General features: G+C 61.1%; 1 protein-coding gene and 1 non-coding gene across 4 annotated transcripts; both read right to left on the bottom strand.

Annotated features, from left to right (window-relative positions):
* Window positions 1–4419: 4419 nt before the first annotated feature.
* On the bottom strand, window positions 4420–4603 carry LOC111817374. Its single transcript, XR_002821595.1, has one exon. It is a non-coding gene; the product is annotated as a U2 spliceosomal RNA (small nuclear RNA).
* Window positions 4604–6179: 1576 nt separating this feature from the next.
* Window positions 6180–16138, bottom strand: Ubtf (upstream binding transcription factor, RNA polymerase I). 3 transcript variants are annotated; one of them, XM_004633823.2, is made up of 20 exons: window positions 15857–16136; window positions 14527–14702; window positions 14023–14106; window positions 13787–13942; window positions 12082–12146; window positions 11712–11832; window positions 11267–11377; window positions 10837–10970; window positions 10620–10761; window positions 10494–10535; window positions 10284–10397; window positions 10048–10203; window positions 9777–9932; window positions 9589–9699; window positions 9330–9418; window positions 9063–9252; window positions 8497–8544; window positions 8352–8423; window positions 8109–8252; window positions 7799–8019 (listed from the first exon to the last, which is right to left on the bottom strand). In XM_004633823.2, the coding sequence occupies exons 1-20, from the start codon at window positions 15912–15914 to the stop codon at window positions 7894–7896; spliced, it is 2295 nt and encodes a 764-aa protein (XP_004633880.1). In that variant the 5' UTR covers window positions 15915–16136; the 3' UTR covers window positions 7799–7893. The 3 variants fall into 3 exon arrangements, with proteins under 3 accessions (XP_023573746.1, XP_004633880.1, XP_004633881.1); XM_023717978.1 differs by lacking the exon at window positions 11267–11377 and having other exon boundaries at window positions 6180–8019; window positions 8356–8423; window positions 15857–16138; XM_004633824.3 differs by lacking the exon at window positions 11267–11377.
* Window positions 16139–16426: the final 288 nt, after the last annotated feature.

Here is a 16426-nt window from a genome sequence, read left to right on the forward strand (position 1 = left end):
GGCGCGGGGCCAGGCGCGGGCGCGCGCTGGGCTCCCCTCCTTCCGCCTCCCGCCCCTCCGCGACACCCCGCCCTCGCCCGCCCTTCCTCTTCCTCCTTTCGCTTTCGCGCGCCCCGCGGCCGCCCGCGCCTGTGAGAAGCGTCCGCGCGCGTGCCTCTGCCCCGCGGCCGCGGCTCGGCAGCATTGGCTCCGGGGGGCGGGGACCGGTGGGGGGCGGGGCGCCACGCCGCCGTCCAAAGTACCGGCGCGCGGTCTGGGACGGGCCGGGGCGCGGCCTCGCAGAAGGCTCGGCCAATCGTAGCGCCGCCCAGACCCCCGGAGCCAATGGTGCGGCGGTGGGCGTGGCAGCGTTCAAGGTGAGCTGCGCGGTGCGCCGGGGGCGTGGTCCTTGCGGCCGGCCCGGGGGCGGGGCCGCGGTGGCGTCGAAAGCGAGCGCCGCGGGCTGCCGCGCCGGACTCCTTCCGGCCGCGCTGCCCCTCCCCCGGCGTGCTGTCCCCTCCGCTCGGCTCCGGCTCCTCACTTCCCGCTCCCAGCTTCCCGCTCTTCAGCCGTGCACGTCCCGGGCGGCGCCAGGCCTGCTCTTGGCCCTGGTCCCGGCCCGTCTCCCGTCCCCGGCCCTCAGGCCCTCGTCCCCGACCCGGCCACACCTGCTCGCCCTTCCTGCTTCCGGGCCCACGCCGGCCGCACCTCCGGAGGCGCTCCCGCCGCCGCCGCCGCCCTCGGAGCACGTGCGCGCGCGGGTCTGTCGGGAGGAGGCCCGCTCAACCCGATGAAGCCTGGACGGCGCCGCGCTGTGACAGCCCTGCTCCCTCGCGCTCTGAGGCCGTCGTTCGCTTAGTCCCGAGCAACACCGATGGAGGCAGTTTTCTTAAGTAGTTAACAGGGTAGCCGGGCTTGGTGGCACACGCCTGTAATCCCAGCACTGGAGCAGGAGACGGCTGCGAGTTGGAGGCCAGCTTGGACTGTGTAGCCAAACCCTGTGTCAAGAAAGATCAGGAGGCAGGTTTAAATCTAACAGAAATAAGTTTGAGCCTGAGTTTCCAGTTAATAGTGGGCACCAGGACAGTGCGAAGCAGTCTGAACATAAATCCGAAAGGGAGATCTTTTCCGATTGGAGCAAGGGCTTGGCAAACCTGATCTGTTAGGCTTGGCATTGTGGTGCACACCTGTAATCTCTGCACTCGCTCGGGAGGCTGAAGCAGGTGGATCACTGAGTTCAAGGTTAGCTTGGGCTACGTAGGGAGACCCTGTCGGAAAAAAAAAAAAAAATCAAAACCACCTTTCCCGTTCCTCTGAACGCACTCCAGGCCCTGGGTTTCAGACGTGAGGTGTGACAGCGGTGGTTCCTCGGAGAGCCCAGGGTCTCCTGCAGCAGGAGGAGGCACGTGGAGGCAGTTGGTGGATGGCATGATCAGAAACAAGGCAGGCTGGAGCAGGCGTGGTGGTGCGAGCCTGTAATCCCAGCTCTTCTGGCACTCCCGAGGCAGAGGCAAGAGGATCAGTGCGAGTTCGAGACCAACCTGGGCTACAAAGAAAGCTGAAGGCTAGCCTGAACTGCGTAGAGAGACCGTCTCAGAAAGAAAAGGCAGTCTGGTTTGGCGGCCCACAGCCCTCCTCCCGACAAGCCTCAGCCAACCTGGATGATCTAGTGGCTCTGTGAAAAGGGCTGGGGCTGGAGCTCACTTTGAAGGCCCCGAGGCCAGTCCTCAGAAGTACAGAAAATAAATATGTACAAATACAAGAGAGAGGGGCTCAGGTGCTCAGGGCCCTGCAGCATAGGCCTCAGGAGCTGGTGGGCTCCGCCTGGGTGGGACCCAGGAGTGGTGAGGATGCAAGCGAGTGGCCTTGGCTGCCAGGTGATTGTGTGATGAGGTCTGAAGGCCTGGGCCCAGTACTCACAGTTTAGTGGGTGCCCCTATTGTTTGGGGACTGGGGAGGGCTAAAGGAGAGGCAGTAAGTTTCTGTTGTTTGAGCTGCAGCAGGTAAAGGAGGTGGAGGCAGCAGTGTTTACATTCAGGAAATGCACGTTGGAATTGAAAATGTCCCCCCTAGTCACTGACTTCCTACGTGGATTCACGTGAGGCCATAACTAGGTGTCATGGGGGGCGTTGCAGCCTAGCCCGTGGAGCAGGTCATGGGGTGACCTGGGGACAGATTTGCTCTGGGCCTTCCTCTCGGGCTCTGGATCTCTCTGTTTTCTAGCTGCGGGGAGGTTAGGGCTTTGCGTCCTGATCTCGCTGCCTTGCTTCAGAGCCCGCCAACCATGGGCTGAAACCTCTGCAAACCAGCCTATACCTCAGCCGTCTTTCCTTCTTTATACTATTTACATCAGTGTGTCCTCACAGTGGCAAGAAGCTGACGAGCACGGTGGGGCAGTCTGTGGAGATCGAGGGTGGGTACAAGAGGGTGACCAGCCCAGTGTAGGACGGTGTGGTGGCCTGGGGTGGCTGCTGGGCTAGGACATGGCAGGGGTAGGCTGGATCATGAGCCTGCCGCTTGGCTTCTTTCCTGCTGCTTCCTTTCAAGACTCTCCCAGCAGGGGCTGCCCACGCAGCTCAGGTGTTTAAGCGCCTGCTGAAACAAGGCGATCAGTCTCAGGATGCTGTGGTTCGATCCCCTCATCCTCAAGCCAGTCCAGACCTGCTCTGAAGGCATCCTGAGCCACCCAAAAAAAAAAAAAAAAAAGCTTCCCAGCAGCACTACCCATGTGCCTAACTTCCCCGTAATACTACAGGGGTGAGGGGTAAGGGGGCACAGTAAGTCCCTGTAACATGAAGTCCAGAAAACACGCTAGGCTCCCCATTTCCGTGAACCCTTTGCAGCCCCTCTCGAGGCCGTCGTCCCGCAGCATCTCTCCAGAGGCCTGGACCTTTCCTCTAGCGCTTGGCCTGTGCTGCCCTGGTGTTCCCACAGATGAGCAGTGCTGGCGCCAGCCGAGACTGGGTCACAGCAACAAGCAAGAGAGACCTGATCTCTGCGGTGGTAGCAGCCCAGCAAAGCCTGACATGGAGATGGCATCCAGGCTGCCGGAGAAAGCCAGGGCCCTTGGTCAGGAAGTGACCTTCCCAGAGAGCCTGTGCTGAGGAGGCTGAGGGCAGAGGCAGCACGAGAGGCCCAAGGGCTCATGGGGCCTGGGCTGGGGACGGTTGGCACGGCTAGTCAGGCCCAAGGGCATCCGGCTCTGGCTAGTGGCTGCCCTGAGTGAGGCACTTGTTCAGTGCTTGCCCCAGAGTGCCACGTTGTGTGTAAGCAGGTGAAGCATCTCAAGAGGCAGAGAGGATGGGCTGGAGAGATGGCTCGGTGGTCTAGAGCACCTACTTAGAACAAGCTTAGCAAAGCACAGGGACCGCGGTTCAATCCCCAGCACCACATGCCAGCCCGCCCCGCCCCCTGGTGGGCTGAGCTGGCCACACACACACACTCACTCTTTCTCTCTCTCTGTCTCTCTGTGTCTCTGTCTCTCTCTCTCTCTCTCTCTCTCTCTCTCTCTCTCTCTCTCTCTCTCTCATATTAAAAAAAAAAAAAAAAAAGGCAGAGAGGAACTGAGCAAACCCTCTGGGAGCAAGGGAGGCGGCAGCTGGAAAGGCCGAGCAGTGGGGAGCTAGCTAAGGGAGCGTGCTGGGGACAGACAGTGGGCAGGAGGCACTTGAGTTTAGGGAGGGGAGGTGACAGAGAGGCAGGGGCCCGGCCTCGGCAGGCCAAGGAAAGAGGATGTTTGTTTCCTTGTTTTTTAAATTTTATTTACTTTTTGAAGATTGGGATTGAACTCAGGCCCTTGTGGTTGCCAGGCAAGCGCTTATTCTACTGAGCTATCTCCCCAGCCCCCGAGAGGAAGTTTCAAATAAAGAAGTTACCAGCTTGCTTATGTCTTGTGGGTTTTGGGATGCACTCTCGCGGTGTTGCCCAGACCGGTCTGAGGTTCCTAGGTGTGAGTACTCGGCGCTTCTGCCTCAGCCGCCTGAGCAGGACTACAGTTACTTGACATGTCTGGCTTCAGATGTGTTTTTCAGACTTCACAGCAGCACAAGCTTGTCACCCCAGCCTGGAGAAGGCCAAGGCAGGAGGATCTCCGTGAGTTCACAGCCAGCCTGGGCTGCTTCACAAAATTTGTCTCAAAAATCCAATAAAAGAAAAGAATAAGCCTCAGCCAGTGTGTCCAGCTGACTAGGGGAAGGGCCCAAACAGAGTGGGAGGGTGGTTTTGGGAGGACCTGACCCGCCTGGGCACAGCAGCCCTGGAGAAGTCGGCAGATCTGGGGGCAGGCTGGGGCTGGGCGTTCGGTGAGATGGGTAAACATGGAGACAAAGCCAAAAGTCCAGGCTGAGTCCTGATGCTGGACCACTGACTTCATGGCTGCCGGGGCCCCAGGTGCTCAGGTGTACCCGGTGGTAATGGCCCCACACACGGAACAGTACTGTCTGGGGCTGCTGCCTGTCCTATGACAGAGCACCACAGGCCTAGGCTGGCCTCAAACTCAGCAATCCTCCTGCCTCAGCCTCCTGAGTACTGGGATTATGGGTGGGCCTGTGTTAGCACTTGGCTCTGTTTATACTGATGATAACAGATACTACACTTGATCTTAGCCAAAAGGCTAAGAAGTGACTGTTCCATTTATTAAGTTTCTTTTGTGCTCAGTTTTGGTTCTGGAGGATGGAAAGGCCAGAGGGGTTGCCTGCTCTGGGTGAGCTCCCCAGGCCAGGAGGAAATCAGTGAACATAGCCATCACTTCAGGGCCCACTCCCATGGTGCTGCTTTAATCCATTGCTCCTAATCTCAGGTCTGGTTTCAGGGTCCAAAGGACCGGGGATGTCCCCATGGCAGTAATGTTTCTACACAACTCTGGAGGGAGCAGTCACACCACTGTATAGTCTCCTTGGACACCACTTTTCAGAGTGGGTGAGTGTGGTGACAAGTAGATGCTCAGTGTACCGATGTGAACATGTAGGATGGAAGGAGGAGTTAGGTGGCACATGCCTGCCATCCCAGCACCAAGGGAGGCTGAGGCAAAAAAATTGCCACAAGGCCAGCCTAGGCTACACAGACCCTGTCTCAAAGCAAAGTAGGGGGGAAAAAAATTGGGACTGAAGATGTAGCTCAGGGCAAAGGCCACCCCCCCATTAAGAGGAGGTGGTGGTTGACACCAACAAGACAGACTCCTAAGGCAGGACAGTGTCCCCTGGATGTGCTAATTCCTTGTCCGGAAGGCACAGAACAGGGATGGTGAGGTAGGTCTGAGCAGGGCTCTGCGTTGAGGCCTCTAGTCAGGCAAAACCAGGTGGGGGCCGGCAACAAGATAGCTCAGTGGACTAAGCACCTGCTTCGGCAAGCACGGACTGGGGTTCAATCCCAGGCACCAAATGCCACTCTAGGCCTGCCCATGGGCAGGCTGAGCCGGCCATGGGGGCGGGGCATGGTGGCACACACCTGTGATCCCAGCGCGGGGGATGCTCACTGCAGGTCTCAGCTGCATAGTGAGACACTGCAAATACGTGAAAAGACGAAGTAAGAACCGCGTGGGAGGTTGCGGTTAGGTCGGCAGTGTCCTCTCTGCCGCAGGAGCTACAATCACGCTCCAGACCCAGCTGCGTCTGTGGCGCGGGCGGCTCAGGGTCCTGTGCAGTCTGGGACAGGCCGGCCAGTCCCCAGGTGAGCCTGCAGCCCAAGGCAGTGTGCCACTCCCCAGGCTTTTGGGATGGGGAATCTCCAAATCGCCCAAGCTGGCTTTTTTTTCTTATGAGAATATATTTATTGAGAGAAGGAAAGCTCCATGGGGCCGGGGAGATGGCTCAGTGGAATAAGCGCTTCCCTGGCAAGCGCAAGGGCCTGAGTTCAATCCCCGGTTCCACCAAAAAAAACAAAAAAAAAAAAGCAAGCTCCTGTCCAAGAGAGGGACAGGAGGGGGGCCGGAGCAGGTAGTCCCCCCCAAGCTGGCTTTCGATTTGTGTTGGCGTGTGGTACCAGGTATCCAACCTGGGGCCTCGCGCCTGCTAGGCAGGCACTCATGCAGCTGAGCTTCATCTCTGGCCCCTGGCCTTGAACTTTGGGTCCTCCTGCCTCAGTCTCCCGTCTCTCAGCATGCACCAATGTACCCGGCATAGGTCTGTGTCAAACCTGTTGGTCACCCTTGCCACCCATCTTCCTTTAGCCAGTGACAAGACAGCATTCAAATCTTCATTTTTTACTTTATTGTACAAAAAAAGGGGAAACAAAACGTCCACAGTCGGCCATTAGCTTAGGCAGACACCAGGCCACTCCCTCCCACCTCCCATGGTACAAATTCAAGGTGGCTGTTGTTGAAACCTACAAAACACGCCTTAAGTATTAGAAAAAAAGGGGCGGGGGTCCCCCGCATCTGGCCCCACCCAGTGCCAAAACGCACTCAGTGCGGCCTCTTACAGCACCAGTCCCTGTGCCCCCGACCCTGCCCGCACAATAAGAATGAGTAAGTTTTTGAAACAGGAAAAAAAAAAAGTATCCTGTTCAAAGTTGCTGGAAATGCAATAATCCACTAAAACGTAATAGTGCAGAGCTTTCAAATATGGAATAATTCCTTGCTGGGCTCCTGGGAAAGGAAACTATAAACCCTGTGCCCAATTCCATGTCTGGACAGTGGAAGGGGGTGGACATGGGGGGCCTACCCCGGTCCCCACCCCACACCAGAGTCTGGGCCCCATTGCTTGATTCCCCCCCCTCCTGGGGCTGGGAAAACAAGGTCCCCCTAAGTAGAGGATGGGCATGATTTAAAAAAAAAAAAAGTATCCAGGGAGGAGCGGGCTTGGCATATGAAAAGTTGCGGAATCTGGACACCAAGGACATGGGGCAGCCAGCCAGTCTGGGGTCAGCTGGCGGGAGCCCCCTGATGTGGGGCTGGGGTAGGGAAGAGTAGGCACAGACCTGAGAAATGAAACAGGGCAGCCAGGAGAGTGGGCCAGGCAGGAATGTGCGCCATCGTGACCGGCTTCCCACAGCCCCCCCGACCCCTGGAGGCCCAAGGAGCAGCTCTCTGTTCACTGGCTTTCACCCTTGTCACCTTGCTGCTGGCTGGCAAGGACCTGCAAGAGCTGCGGCGCGTGACCCTGGCGGACAGGACGTAGATGAGGGCCTTGGAGCCAGAGAACAGCGCAGGAGGGTGCTGGAAGGGCAGCTGTGGCCCGCCGGCCCCGGCCCAAGTCCTGGCTGTCACCAACCTTCTGCTCACAGGCCACCGCAGGGGGCTCCAGGAGAGACTGGTGTGCACGCGCGGCCACAGGTGCACCCACACTATGTACAGGACACACGCACTCACACTCTCTCACGCACACGAGGACTGTTTAAAAAAGTCCCCATCCTATACCCTAAGCCCTCCCTCTCCCAGAAATGACAACAGAGACGGCAGCCGAGATCGGTAGGAAACGTCTCGTTGACAGCTCAGAGCTTAAAAAAAAAAATATATACACATATATAAAAAACACTTCTGCCCCTCCCCAGGTGGGCCTGGGCGGTGCCCGCCTCCGTGGGGGCGGGCAGGACAGCGGCAGCGCCCGGCCGCCCTCCCCCGGCTCCCGCCTCAGTTCCAGCGCGTGGGCCGCAGCCCCTCCAGGCCAGCTCCTCCAGGCCGCCCGCCGCCTCCAGGGGCTGCAGGTGCGGGCTCCTGGCCGAGTCCCCAGCCCGCCCGGGGCACTGTCCGGCCGAACCGCAAGCGCAGGCGGGTGGTGGCCGGCGCCCCCTGCTGGCTCAGCGCGGCGGCCGCGGTCCCTGGGGGGCGTGCAGGTTCCTACAGCCCCTACCCCCACCATGTTTTGTTTAAAAAAGAAAAAAGAAAAGAAAGTGGGGGAGGCCAGAGCAGGGGGCCAAACACGGTCGAGGCGAAGGCAGGCGGCTGGGGTACAGGCTCGCGGCCACCCCGGCCGGGCCTCAGTTGGAGTCCGAGTCTGAAGAGTCCCCCGAGGACGAGGAGCTGGAGCTGCTGCCCTCGGACTCGTTGTCTTCATCTTCGTCATCGTCGTCGTCGTCGTCCTCGTCCTCGTCGTCGTCCTCGTTCTGGGCACAGAAGGGCCTGCGGTCACCGGGCTGCCCTGTGCCCCCCGTCCCACCTCCTGTGTGTGCCCCGTGCCCGACCCTGCTCCCACCTCGTCCCCGTCCTCGCTCTCATCCTCGCTGCTGGACTCAGAGGAGTCGCCACCATCCTCCGAGGAGTCACCGTTCTCATCGTCGTCCTCCTCCTCATCCTCCTCATCCTCCTCCTCGTCGTCCTCGTCCTCATCCTCCGACTCCTGGGGGATCAGGACCGTCGGCTGGCAGTCAGCAGGGGCCTGTCCCACTTGTGCCCACTGGCCTGCCCGCCTGCCCGCCCAGCTGGAGGGGCTCCCTACCGACTTGGACTGCAAGGTGGTCCGGCTGGACTTGGGGTTTGGGCCCCGTAGCTTGGTCATGCTCTTGCGCTTCTGTGGAAGGGGAACACAGGGCCCGTGAGGCCTGGCCACGCTGCCACACCCGCCCATGTCCAGCCCCACTCACATTAGAGATGTATTCCTTGTAGGCTGCTCGGTCCTGGGGAGAGAGGTTCTGTGGAGACAGAGGAGACAGGGTCGGGCACCCTCCACACAGCCCTGCCGTGTCCCTCCTGAGCCCTCTACTCTGGGTTTCTGCAGAATCCTCCTCCAAGCCCCCTAGTGAGGACCGCTGCTGCCCAGGAGAGCTCATGACTGGGGTCACCCCAGGAGACTTGGGAGCCTAAGGTTTGGACCCTACTAAGCTTGGACACTTGGTCACCTATGTGGGGGTTGGGGGGCAGGGAAAGGGGACACAGGTGCTTCTACCCACTTCACAGGCCAGGCCCACAGAGGACACCCGGAGCTTAGGAGCTGCCAGATGCAGGAGCATGGCATCCTGATTAAGGAGTTTCTCCACTTATTGTGCTTTTGCTTCTTTTACTTTTGCTTTGAAGAACTCGGCATCTTGCTAAATTGGTTAAGGCGCCCAAACAGAGAGCATTTGACAGTCCTGCCTCGGCCTGCTGGCACTGGGGCCAGACACGCCTCTCCAGCACCAGGTGGAGCTGCAGGACAGCCGGGGGCACGCACCTTGACCCAGAGGTCCAGGTGCACCTTGTACTGCTTCTGCTGCTCTTCTGCCAGCTTCTTGTAGTGCTCCTTTTGGCTCTGGGAGATGCGCTGCCAGCGGCTGCCGATCTCCACCATGCGCTCTTTCAGGGGCAGGTGGTTCAGCTCCCCGTTGGACAGCAGCTCCTGGGAGAACTTCTGGTACCCGTTCCTGGGGGGATGCGGGAGAGGTCAGGACCCAGCCCAAGAGCGCCCCTCCGCGGGGTGCACCCGCCCGCCCAGGCTCACATAGGGGGCTTCTTGGGCTCCCCCTGGAACTTCATCTTCTTCGAAGAGTTGGCCGTGGCTGGGGGTGCTCGCATCTCACTCAGCTCTCTCTGCAGGGAGACCAGGAAGATCACCCCATCACCCCCTGCTGTCACCCCCACCCTAAGTCAGAAGGCGGCCCAGCTTGACTATTTTATGGGTGCAACACTGCCTCACCAGGGCCTTGCAAACCCAGCTCGGCCGCAGCAGCCACCCCAGAGGCTGTTCTTGCAGCCCCCACCTCGTAGCGCTTCTGATCCTCTGCAGCCTTCTTGATCCACATCAGCTTCTCCTTTTTCTCCATGTTGTTCCAGGTCATCTCCATGGCCTTGAGGGCCTTCACCCGGTCATTCTGGGGGCACAGCAAGGCTCACAGAGGGCCCCACGCGGCTGGAGCCCCGCGTCCCCTCCGCGTCGCCCGCCACTGACCTTGAAGCGCGCCAGGTAGTCGCCGATGACGCTCTGCTGCCAGATCTCCTCGGCCCGCTTGGGCGACTCGGGCAGCTTGCCCCGCTCCTCGCGCTCGGCGCCCGGCTTCCTCTCCGACTGCGCCTTCAGGGCAGCCTCGCGGGCCTTGTACTTGGCCTGCCAGGGACCGCAGACGGGACAGCTAGGGCGCGCCGCCCGCGGACTCCAGGGGGCGCTAGCCAGCCCGGCGGCGGCGCCAGCCCCCCCCCAGTTCCCGCCTTCCAGCCCTGACCTTCTTCTTCTCCGACAGGTCGTTCCACATGCGAGCCAGCAGGCGGGTCAGCTCGCTCTCCGACAGCTCCGGCCGCTCCTCCTGCAGCTGCCGCCGCTTCTCCTCAGAGAAGATGAACATGGCCGACACGGGCCGCTTGGGCTTCTCGGCGCCGGCCTGAGGGCAGAGGGCGTGGGTCGCGGGGGTCGGGGGTCGGAGGTCCGGGGCGCCCACGCCTCCCGGCCCCGCGCCCGCACCTTGCCGCCCTCTGGCGCTGGCTTCTTGGCGGCCGGGCTGCCGGCCTGCTTCTTGCTGATGTTCAGCATCTTCTCCTCGCCCAGCACCCGCTGCTGCTCCTCCTCCGGCAGGCTCTGCACGGGCCAGGAGGGGATGCGGTGGGCGCGGCTGGCGCACGGCCTCCCGCTCTGCCCGCCCGCCCGCCCCCGGCACCCAGGGCACCCACGCACCTCCAGGAAGCGCAGCAGCTCCACCTCATAATCTTTCTTCTTCTGCAAAGCAAGGGGTCAGGGTCAGGTGCGGCCAGGCCGCTGAGTGTCACCCTGCCGGTCCGGCGTGGGGGGGGGTCCGCGCACCTGGTCGCACTTCTTGTGGTAGGCGTCCTTCTCCTTCTGGGACAGCAGCTTCCACTGCTGGCTGCACAGCACCATGCGCTCCGTGCTGGGCACGTCCTTCATGTTGGCCATCAGCTCAGCGCAGTACAGCGAGTAGCTGTTCCTGTGGGGCCGGGAGGGCACCGTGAGGCTGGGCAGGCCTCCTGCTGCCCACCCGCCTGCCCAGGGCGGCGCTCACGGAGGTGGCTTGGTGGGTCGCCCGTCAAACTTGTCCTTGAGCTGGCGCTCCGCCTTGGTGAGGGTAGACTTGGTGATGCCCTCCTCGCTGATGTTCAGCTCTGGGTGCTTCTGGATGTAGTCACGCATGATCTCCTGCAGAGCGGGTGGGCGCAGGAGCGCAATGGGGTGGGGTTAGCTGGGCCAGGGAGCACGGGGGAGCCGCTGGGGAGGGGGGCCGGAGCAAAGCCGGGGGTGTCCGTGTGTCTGCCGCGCCGTGCCACACGGTGCCCTGCCCTGCCCTAGCCTGAGATCTCCTGGGGATGGTGGGGGTCGGTAGGGGCAGAGGAGAGGGGCCACGAGGCCCCTCCCTCAACGGGGTCTGGGGAGCGATGAGTCCGGGCAGAGGCTCGTGAAGAGCCGGGCGGGGAGGAGTGCAGCGGAAGCCTAACCTCGTACTCCTTCCGCTGCTCCAGGGCCTTATGAATCCATTTCAGCCTCTTTTTGTCCGAGAGCTGAGACCACTGCTTCCCCAGGGAGTCCTTCACCTCCTTCGTAGTGGCCTGCAAACCAAAAGCCGTCAGACACACGCAAGCAGCCAGGGCAGGGGGAGGGGGGTGGGGGCGCGAGGCCCCGCCCCCTCGGGCCACGGGAGGTCACGGCGGTGTCCCCCACAGGCCAGGAGGGCAAGGCGGAGAGGCAGGCGTCCGCCTAGTGCAGGGAGGGTCACACACGCACGCACACTCGCTCGCACGCGCTGGCCCAGGCCCTGTCCATGCAGCCCACCCCTGGGGAGGGGCCTCCTCTCCTGCTCCCCTGACCCAGCCCGGCGACCCGGCGCGGCTCCCCCCGCCCCCCATTGTGCACCTGCACCCCACCCAACAGCCAGACACTCACATCTGGCCGTACTTTAAGGTACACCTTCTTCTCGTGAGTGTACCACAGCTGCTGGGGGGTTTTGGGCTTCTCGGGGATGTCCGACTTCTTTGCATTCTGGATAAGGTCGGGGTGGTCCTCCCTGGCCAGTGCACGGGGGCAAGGGTCATTGGGGACACCGTTAGGCAGGCCCTAGCATTCACCCACCCATCAAGCCTTCTAGGCCTTGGGCTTAGTGAGACAGTGGCCACCCGTCTTCCTTGCCTGAGCACAACTGGGCCTTCATGTGACCTGCCCACGCCACCCAAAGGGTCAGTTCTAAGCCCTGGCCAGTGTCCACCTGCTCTGCCACACCCAGGTCCCATGGCTACTAGTGGCCTCCAACCCTTACCTGAAACGGGCCAGGTTTCTTTCGAACTCTTGTTTTTCCCTCTGGAAGTCCTGAATATACTTCATCTGGGGGAGGAGGGGACGGGGTCACCCAGGACCCAATTGGGCCTCACCCAGAAACCGCACCCTCCTGCCACCTCGGACCTGTGCCTCTGACAGGCCAGGCTCACCAGACACTGGGCCTGGCAGCTCACAACCAGATGGCCGAGCTAGGCAGTCTCCAGACACTGCTCAAGTGCAGTGTCTCAAGAGGGAGCCAAAAAAGTGGCTGACACTGTGCCACTCACAGCTGCTTGATGGGCACCTGGGCCTCCCAAAAGTCTAATGGGGACTGTTCCTGCCACACCTGCTGCCCACTGTCCACTTACAGTGTCCTCAGGGCCTAGGACAGCAGGTCCTGTTCCCCAGGTACCAGGGGAGTTTGTGTTGAGAACCAGGAGGGTTCTTACACGTGACCCATACCAACAGATTTGCTTGCCAAACTTGTGGTTCCCCACCCACTAGCTCTAGGTCTTGTTGGTGCCACACACCTCTCCCTCATCACTACCACCTTGCTTCTCCTGTTCTCCCAGGGTCACCAACATGGCCCTGGAGGGGCCAGGGGCTCATGGTGACCAAGTGTGGCTTCTACCCTAGTCAGCCCTCCTCAGATCCAAGAGCAGTTTTTGAGCTGGATGACACCCAGACCTGCCTGGCTCACTCGACCCAAAGTTAACTCACTAAGGGCCCCAAAGGACTGGTGGCAGTGTTGGGGTAGCCCCTCGTCTACCTGAACACGCTTCTCTGTCCTGCCCCAGCTCTCAGGCCCTCTGGGGCTCTGCCCACCTTCCCCCTCCTGCCCTGAGTGCTGTGCTGTGCCGTGTGCAGCCACATGTGCATGCAGCCCGTGATTCACGCTCCTGCTGGCCTGGGCGGTGGCTATGGAGGGCTGCTTTTACCCAACCACACAGGACTCATGTAGGGCCCGGCACCAAGGGCAGACAAGCCTGCAGCCACCATAAGTGGCCAGCAAAAGGTGCTCAGGGTGGTGGCCAGTACCACTTGAGTACTGGCCCTGTGCAGCTGTGTTCTCCCCACCTGTGTCTTTGTCTCTGGTGGGCGTCACCAGCTGCTCTTCCTGGCTCCCCCGGCTCCCCCACACCACCCTTCTCTCTGAGCTCCTGGCCCCTTGGAGGAGCTTCCCGGATTCTGTGGCGAGCTTCTACAAGGGATTCCTGACTTCTCCCCAAAGCTGCAGGGTCAAGCACAGGGCCAGGAAGCCCCGGAACACATGGACATGGAACAAGCAGAGCCCTGGGCAGTGGGTCTAGGCACCAGGTCCAGATCCTCTAATACTGCTGGATGTACAAGTTGAGTCCCAGGCCCTCCCCCCCAGTTTTTTGCATTTTTCTGGGGTGACCTGCATGAGGGTCTTACATATGTCCAGCAAGACCGAGAGAGCAGGTATGGTTCAGGGAAAGGAAGTGTGTCGAAGAGCAAGGCGGATTTAGGCAGAGTGGGTACAGTGGTGGGCAGCATGTGTGCAGGGCCAGGCTGAGCCTGCCCAACCCGCACTGCCAGGAATGGGATCTGTGTGCGGCCACAGGCGACCAGGTGTGCTTGCCCAGGCCCCACGCTGCAGCGCTGCTGCCCCCGCCCTCCCGCCCACCCCACCGGCACCGCCACCAGCTCCGCGCTCCAGCCTGGCCCGCCCCGCCCTCCCCCACCTTCTTCTTCTCCGGAAGCTCCTTGTATTTCTTCGACAGGATCTTGGTCAGGTCCAGGTTGCTCATCTCGGGGTGGAGTTTTGCATACTTGGCCCGCTTCTCCATGAAGAAGCGGAAGTAGGGGGTGAGAGGCTTCTTTGGGAAGTCAGGGTGTTTCTGAAGGGGGGAAAGGGAGGTCAGGCACCACCCGTTCCGTGGCCACGCCTCCTTGGCTGGGTGGCACCCCCATAACTCACCTTGAGCTTTTTGCCTTTGTAAGGGTTTTTAACGTGTTCCTGAGCATCAAGGATCAATTCTGTCAATGTTCGGAACTTCCTCACCTGATGGAGACAGGGGATGGTGGGAGCAGCACTCTACACCACGGCCCCTTCCCACAGTCTCCCCCAACTCTCTGCCCAGTGGGGTGCCTTCCAGGACAGCCAAGGCCAAGGCCAGTGGTCCCCAAAGTGGGCCCAGGCCCTCGCCTGCTGCAGATGTCAAGGACATCTACAGTAATCCTATGACCTACATGCCACCTCAGTACTCCTCAGCAACCCACCAAGCTCAGGTGACAGAAGCCCCAAAACTGAGTTTCCAAGGCCACCAGGCAAATGGGCACCAAGCTGAAGGCGGTGGCTCAAGTCAGGCAGGGGCAATAGCCAGCATGTAAACGGCACCCCGGCGTTCGTCCCCCTTCCTGTTCATAGTTGGCCCTGCCACATGCAGCTCAGCACCCCCAGGCCAGAGAGGGGATCCCTCACCTCATTCGAAATCTCCACCCACTTGAGCTTGCACATGTCGCCAGAAAAGTCTTTAAATGCGACCTTTTCCCAGTCCATGTGTGACTCGGTGGTCTTGAACTTGGAGCTATCGTTAGAGGGAAGGTTGTTCTTCATGCACTCCAGCAGGGTCAGCATGTCTTCCTGGGACCAGCGGTCTGGCAAGGTGTCAAAGAGGATGTCACGTGCAGCTCACACCCTTCCTGGGCATCCATCCATCCCTTGGTCCCTGAGTATTTAGCCCTCCTCTCCAGGGACACTTCCCACCTGAGCCCCTACATCCTCCTAGGCCTAGGCACAGTCAGCCCTAAGAAAACTGCAGCCACGTGGGGTTGGGGCAGAGATGCTAAGCTGGAAAGGTAGGCTGGAAGTCAGGTCTGGCTCACTTCAAAACTAGATGGGCCATGCACACTGTGTGGCCTGCCAACAGGGGAAAGAGGACGCAGATGGATCCCTGGTGGGTGGGGAGGTGAACCAGAGCAAAAACACAGCCCAACTTGTGGCTAAATCCAAGTCCTAGGAGATGACCCGGGTCCACAGGGACTGGGGCTGGGCATGAGCAGCACAGCAACCCCCAGAAGTCTCCCTGGCACACCTGAAAGTGTGTCATCCCCAGCCCCTCAGGCAAACCAAAAAGAATTCCAGGCAGCTTGGGAGAACCTGGAGGGGCAGCTCTTTGGCTGGGCTTGTACATGCCCGTTCAGGGGAGAAGGCCCAGGGCGCTCAGAAAGGGGATGCAGCCAGCTCTTTCCAGCCCCTCAGATGCAGCCCAGAGCGCTCAGGCCTCTTGCATGGTAGTGGTGGGGGATGCCAAGGGACTGGCCACATGTGGCCAGGAATCAAAAAGCTGTAGTTTCCACGGCATTTGGTAACCTGTGCAAGGCTCCTGCACCGCGGGTCACACAGACCCGTAGTAATCTCTCTTCACTGTCCCATACACTGTGCCAGATGCTGGCATGTTTCTGCCACCCCAATGCTAAGATTTCCCCGTAAAAATAGATCAGAACGTGCATGCCACTGGGACCAAATGCCCTCACGGCCACCTCTGCTCCTAAAAGACCAAGGCCTTATCCTCCAACAACCACGAACACCCCAGAAGCCTGTCCCATCTCTGCCCTCCCAGCACTGGGAGCACCTGGGGACCCACTCTGAAGGTCTGCTGTCCCAGAAGGAAGGCTTGCTCCACCTTGGGACACGAGGAGGGCACAGGCACAGGGGACAGGCTTGGGCCGGTATGGACCAGCCAAGCCGTGGTGTATGTGGTGCTTCCAGCTCACTGACCCCAGAACCGGCACAGGCAGAGGCGCCCTACCTTGGCCTTTGGGGGCGGCCATTTCCAGGTCTGTGGGGCAGTCGGCTTCTCCGTTCATCCTCCAGCTGTCCAGCCACCTCGGTCGCACTGGCTGGGCAACCCGGGGTCAAAGCCACCTTTAGAAAATACACGGGCCCCACTGAGGTGGACCCAGAGTCGGAACTTTCTACCCACCCCCTCCCACAGGGGGAGGGGGCGTGGGGTGCGCCCCAGTCCAGATGTAGCAGGACCCGCACACTTCTCGCGTTGGGGCGAGGGTGAGCGACCCCCTCCCTGCCTGCCCCCAGCCCTGCTCCGCAGCTCGCGCCCAGCTCTGCCCACGCGCGCGCGTTCCAGCCCCGCGTGCCGCGAGCGCCGCCCTCCTTCCCCCACCCGGCCGAAAGAAACCCGATTCTGCTCCTCCCGCTCGGAGCGCCCGCCCCGGGGAGGCCCCGGCCGCAGGCGGGAGGAGGAAGGGCGGGTAAAGGGCGCGCGCGGCCACGGCGACGGGCGGGCGCGCGCCCCAGTCTCCTCCTCCTGCTCCCCCCGCCGGTTCCCCCGCCTCCGCAGCCCGGCGGGGACCCGGACGCC

Source organism: Octodon degus, unplaced genomic scaffold (genome assembly GCF_000260255.1).
Source record: "Octodon degus isolate 3935 unplaced genomic scaffold, OctDeg1.0 scaffold00056, whole genome shotgun sequence".
Classification (NCBI taxonomy): domain Eukaryota; kingdom Metazoa; phylum Chordata; class Mammalia; order Rodentia; family Octodontidae; genus Octodon; species Octodon degus.

What these genes read in the sequence shown, in the direction of transcription:
- Ubtf (XM_023717978.1), bottom strand. Translation starts at nt 15,914, where the DNA reads ATGAACGGAGAAGCCGACTGCCCCACAGACCTGGAAATGGCCGCCCCC. An exon ending in ACCTTAAAGTACGGCCAGAT is followed by an intron (nt 10,971 to 11,711) that starts GTGAGTGTCTGG and finishes CCCGCTCTGCAG; the next exon opens with GAGATCATGCGTGACTACAT. An exon ending in ACCACAAGAAGTGCGACCAG is followed by an intron (nt 10,536 to 10,619) that starts GTGCGCGGACCC and finishes CTTGCTTTGCAG; the next exon opens with AAGAAGAAAGATTATGAGGT.